Below are 5,530 nucleotides of genomic sequence, written 5' to 3'. Positions count from 1 at the left end.
ATCTAAAAATATATGTACTCAACGAAAACAGCCTTAGCTTTAGTGTTAAACTTGCTGATCGAAGAGGAGCTGAGGAAGACTAGGCTACTGTCCGTGCGCAACGCTGCAACCAAACGCGTTACGCGCCATCGCGGCACGGCCGGGCCTGCTCGTAACTACTCCCGTGTACAGGGTGCGTGCTGCACCATGTCACGCGCCCACGCACGGCACGCCGCGCGCCGGAGCCTGAGCCTGAGCCAGCGAGGTCAGACCGGCCGGCCGCGATCGCAGTAATAACTTTCCCCGCGCTGATCCGCGTGGCGGCGACGCTTGGAGCCGCGCCTGTGCGCTCTCCATGCAGACGCAGAGAGGCACACAGCAGAGAGAAGAGCCGCTGGCTGCCGTTATCTCGGCGGGGCGTGGGACCCCGCGCCGAATTTAAACCCGAGCCGCTTGGTTCGATCGAGCCCCCCGGGCCGTGGTTGACGACGCGGCCGTTTTAGCCTCTCGTTCCGCGCCCGGCTCGTATACAGTAGACTGCCTCGGGTTCCGCCGTTCGCTCGCGCTCGCCCGCCCGCCGCGACTGCCACACAGGGGGGGGGGGGGGGGGGGGGGGGGGGGGGGGGGGGGGGGGACCCCGCGCGTCAGCGGGTCGCTGTGGCTGGCGAGCGCGCGGCCTACTGCTACGCTTCGACACAGGTCCGTGTCGTCTCGGTCTCGGCGCGCGGGCTCGGGGGCTGCGGCTACCCCAAGGCCAGAGTTTCAAAACGGTCTTGCATGCGGGCGCGGGCTCTGTGACATGTGGGGGCAACCCGGGCGGTGCAACGGGGCTGGTTGGCCTCTTGGAGCTGGACGCATGTGGAGCAGCAGCAGCAGCCGCAGGACGCAGGCTGCTGCACCGCAGGCAGGCAGGCAGGTTGGTTTTGAATCGGCAGTGGGAGGCCGAGGATATGTGACAGCGTGTGTGTGCGCTTGGGGGGGGTCCCCGGCTAATTGTACGTCTGCGGCGACGCGGCACGTACTACTACTCCAATTCCGGCCGAATTTTTGAAGTGGTGGCGGCACTACGACGCACAACACTTCAGTCGTCGTGTGGGAGGCGACGATGACGGCTGCCACGTACGACAAACCTAGAGCGGATTGCGTTGGGATAAGAGGGGATCACATCCTAAACTTGGCTAGTGGTCGAGTACTGTATGCCCTAATGTAGAAGATGCAGGCGTACTTTATAAGCAAGAAACGTGCATGTGTACAACTAGCACCTATCGGTACTTGTATCTAGAAAAACTGAAATTTTATTAGGAGTAGCACTTTGTAAGAGCCATCTATAGCTAATTCAATAGTCAATTCATACAATAGTTATCAATAAAAAATATAAAACATATACTACCATGTCCCACCTTTCATATACACATTGTGTCTTAAAATCTGTATTGCAGCTAGCTATAAATTAGTAACCCACTAATTCTCTCTACTCTCTTATCTAATTAAAATATACTTACAGTCGGTTTATAACATCTATTGTACCTGCTCGTAGTAAGAAATGGATGCTTACAACTAGCACCTATCAGCTTCCTTTCTCATTTGTGCAAAACCACAAGCACTACCAATTTATACACATGCCCGTAGTTGTCGGGAATAGTACTACTTGAGTTGTCAAAACAATGAATAAGATCGATAAATAAATAGTAAACCTAGATACAGTTTGGACTACAGGTATATATATAGTGGTATACTACATTTCAGCTCTACAATAGGGTAAGTTATACCCCAGCTCTACTACTCTAGCGTTCATGTAAGAACATGAAACGTAGGTTCCTTCTCCAACCAAAGAAACATCCTGCATCACTATACCATCACAATGGACAGTGTTGCTGCAGACAAAATTGATGGCAACTTTTGAAGAACTAGTTCCACGTATGTTCCTGTACCGTATGTTATTTATGGCCACAGCTGATCCCTGCAAAATGTTTTGTCAAACACTATTAATTGTGCTCTGCTGATCGGTCTATCTCTAGAAGAAAAGTCAGAGTTACTGTAGGATATAGTATACCTGTTCATGACATGGTGTCTTGGAGTCACAGTAATTCTGGTCGATAATCACTGGATTAGTGACGTTGTGCATTGATATATCCTGAAAAGTAATCCTTTCTGCGTAGCCATATCCTCCCTGTCAACAGGAATACAGGATGATGAGATGGGGAGCATACAAAACATTTCTGTAGTTAGGCACTGAACTTCCTGTTTTCCAGCAATACTTGTTACATTTCACTTTTGGAATTACCTTTTCTATAGGCATATCACTATATAGTCGCCCAGATAAGCCCAAACACATATGAGTAGAATTATTTGTTATATGTACAAATGCAATTTTTTGTTAAAAAATAACTAACCTGAAGGTGTTTGGAACGAGAATCTAAGTAAAAATTGATCACTTAAATAACTAAAAAAGAATCTTTGGACTTAACATTAGTGTTTACAAAACAGCCTACACATACTTATATTTTGGAACGAATGTAGTACTAGGGATCGTCTTTTCGCATGTTGAAGGAAAAAAGTCAAACGACATATTTATAAAAAAAAATTATGAACAATGTATGTGTTCGTAGTGATCTAAATACCAAGGTAAAAAAATATACTACGATAAAAAAAACCTCAAAGATACTCCAAATTTAAGTTTATGATTTTTAGATAATGGACTATATATTTATAGTATTTATAGATTTTTAGATAATGGACTATATATTTATAGATGTTCTTGAATATAAGTTATGATTAAATTAAGCAGTCAAAGGCATTGTCTAATTTGACCATCAACACCAAATTCAGATTTTTTTTCCACATTTTTTCATCCACGCCAATCCAGCAAGGTGGACATGTATTACCTGCCAAGTTTTGATCCGCACACCGTTGGTAGTGCCCACCAGTGTAGCTTTCTCCACCAGCACGTCAGAAACATGGGCCAATGACTTGTTTGCTCCTAGACTACCGATGCTGCAGCAGAGACCAACGCCAATAAAACATCAGAAAACCTTATCTACAGTCTATTGCATGTTATCAATAAACTAATTACTGGAAACGACGAGTCTGAAACTTGTTGTCCTGAATCCCAGTGTGGACCATATACACAACAAATCCCAATTGTGTATGCACTATAGTAGGTGAGTAGCTGTAATTCGTAGAGATAAAAAAGAATACAAGTTCAGAGTCTTGTTAGAGATAACATACCTTAAGCCATGGCCTGGTCCACAAAATATGCCGGTTGCCCGTACAAACATAGAGCCCGTCACAATTGATATGCAGTCATCACCTGCACTAGCTCAGAAACAAAGTAAAAGAAGGGTGAGCAATATTTGCAAGTCTGAAACTAGTTGTGTTCATGATGATGCATTTTGACGAATTTCACAAAAATGGCACACTGCACTGTACCCGTGCTGATGATGCAGCCACTGATCAGCACTTCCCTGCTGTTGGATACGTGGATGCCATCCGTGTTGGGGCTCCATCCTGGCGCGGTGACGAGCAGCCTCGAGACCAGCACTCTCCAGGAGTAGGCGATCACGACGTGCATCTGCATGCTGTCCCTCACCTGGAGGCCCTCCACGACCAGATGGGTGCACCTCCTGAAGTACAGCGCCTGCAAGTCGCCAGCTGAAACACATTGCTCATAGCACAACCATGCACCAGATTTTTACTCGAAAAGTTCTGGTCAAGCAGGGTACGTACCGTCGGCCCGGTGACGCATCTCTGGTCCACGGTTAAAGAAGAGGGGGAAAAAAATGGAGTTTTGCCAGTGAGACAGAATCAATAGACGACCATGTCGCAGAAATGTGCGAGTGATCAGTGAGTGCAGTAATGGGCTAAGTACCATGGATTTGTTGGTCTTGCAAGAGTTGATCCACCACTCGTGTCCGTTCCCGTTGAGCGTGCCGCCGCCCAGGACACGGAGGTGGTCGATGTTGTCGAACGTGATCCATTCCTGCAGGTCGCGATCGAGCCAAACCGATCGATCCGATGGAGCCTCCAGTGTCCCCCTTATCTGAACTCATTAAGAAGAAGATCATAATCTGAACAGCAACGGACAATGCATCTCGATGAGTGTGGTCGTTTGGACTACTCGGGTGCTCACCGTTGCAGTGATCGTGGTGGCTCTGCAGGGGCCATTGAAGCTCACAGGCATCAGGAGGTAGGTCTTCCCCTCCGGCACGAGGAGCACGGATGGGTAATCGGAGGAGTTGCAGGCCTCCTTCCAGGCCTGGAGAAACGCCTGCAACGCGGGCATCGGTCGCGTCAGGAAGTTTCAGAGAGTTCTTGGTGCGATTGCGGCAGAAATCTCGAGCAGAGCAGTTCGGGTGGTATTCGTTCACCTCCGTGTGGTCGCCGGCGTCGGCACTTTCTCTGTAGTCGTCGACGTCGACGACCCTCGCCGGCGGTCCAGGGCTGAGCTCCGGCTCGTCCATGCCTGAACTTTCTGCTGCTGGCCCTTCAGCTTCAGGAGGGTACGTGCCATCAACTACGGGGAAAACTTCTATTGAATTGGTGTGACTAAACATGTAAAGAAATATTACTATGGTAGAAATGGAGGCATGAACAAGCTCCTTGGGGCCCATATTGAGCAGTAGCGAGAACTTAAGAGAGAGGAGATTTACCCAGTGATTTACTGATAATGAAGGAGAGGAAGGGACGAACAGGAACTAGCATACATGTTCTTGGTGAGGATCATCTGTCCATGACTCTTTCATTGCATGTCTGCTATACTACTGACAGGTGGGCCCGATCTTATGTCACCAGTAGGACGGTGATTACCGAATGAGGATGACAGTGGGCCAAGGGGGGTGGGGTGCCACCTGTCTGTCTGACTGGCTCAGGGGGATGCTAAACTAATTGAAACCAATGTGTGCAGGCGTTGTTTGTTTCAGAAATCTACTTGGGCTAATTAATTGGGCATAGTGGAAAACATAAATTCTAGATTTAGTGGCCTTCCTTGATGCACATGATTCTCAAGGTTCCTGTGTTTTGACTTTTGACTAGCCCTGTTGTAATTTGCCCTCAAAATAACCAGTAATGTCACTATGTTTAATTTTTGAATATTTTCTTTTCTTTACATGCATGGACATATATTGCTAAAAAAAAATCAAACTATACGGTCAGTTATGTTAATTTATTTGAGTTCTGTATTTGCTCATTTGATCACTCTGTTATTGATACCTAGAGAAGGCATGCTACCAAAATGGAGGAAAACAAATGGGAGGAACTCTCACACTTCTCTTTGCATATGCATATCTTTGTATTAAAAGTTTAAACTCAAGATCGGGTGGGAATGGTTAGGTTTAGTCCGTTTATCCGCTCTAATGAATTTGAAATGGTGTCCCTAGAATTTAATAGGTCAATGTTTCTAACCTTAATAGGCAATAGCCCAGGATTTATAGATCAATCCTTCTAGCTGTTGTACTCATTGCTCAGACATAAAATTTTTAAACTCGTGTTCATACCATGAAAAATTATTAAATTTAACTAAAATTCGGTAAGATGGTTTATTATGTATAAAATG

The 5,530-nt window shown here is 46.5% G+C and overlaps 1 protein-coding gene across 2 annotated transcripts; it reads right to left on the bottom strand.

Moving 5' to 3' along the window:
• Positions 1–1,423: 1,423 nt before the first annotated feature.
• On the bottom strand, positions 1,424–4,685 carry LOC102701705 (polygalacturonase). Of its 2 annotated transcripts, XM_040522562.1 has the most exons (10): positions 4,629–4,685; positions 4,347–4,468; positions 4,109–4,246; positions 3,848–4,018; positions 3,706–3,726; positions 3,409–3,616; positions 3,208–3,289; positions 2,865–2,973; positions 2,033–2,149; positions 1,424–1,939 (listed from the first exon to the last, which is right to left on the bottom strand). In XM_040522562.1, the coding sequence occupies exons 1-10, from the start codon at positions 4,678–4,680 to the stop codon at positions 1,715–1,717; spliced, it is 1,245 nt and encodes a 414-aa protein (XP_040378496.1). In that variant the 5' UTR covers positions 4,681–4,685; the 3' UTR covers positions 1,424–1,714. The 2 variants fall into 2 exon arrangements, with proteins under 2 accessions (XP_040378496.1, XP_006649641.1); XM_006649578.2 differs by having other exon boundaries at positions 4,347–4,641.
• Between the last annotated feature and the right edge of the window lie 845 nt (positions 4,686–5,530).

Source organism: Oryza brachyantha, chromosome 3, assembly GCF_000231095.2.
Source record: "Oryza brachyantha chromosome 3, ObraRS2, whole genome shotgun sequence".
In the NCBI taxonomy this organism is placed as follows: Eukaryota; Viridiplantae; Streptophyta; class Magnoliopsida; order Poales; family Poaceae; genus Oryza; species Oryza brachyantha.
Note: the sequence above shows the minus strand (reverse complement) of the source record. Positions and strands in the feature narration are given on the sequence as shown.

What these genes read in the sequence shown, in the direction of transcription:
- LOC102701705 (XM_006649578.2), bottom strand. Translation starts at nt 4,589, where the DNA reads ATGGGCCCCAAGGAGCTTGTTCATGCCTCCATTTCTACCATAGTAATA. An exon ending in TGGCTGCATCATCAGCACGG is followed by an intron (nt 3,290 to 3,408) that starts GTACAGTGCAGT and finishes GAGCTAGTGCAG; the next exon opens with GTGATGACTGCATATCAATT. An exon ending in AGACACCATGTCATGAACAG is followed by an intron (nt 1,940 to 2,032) that starts GTATACTATATC and finishes AACATTTTGCAG; the next exon opens with GGATCAGCTGTGGCCATAAA.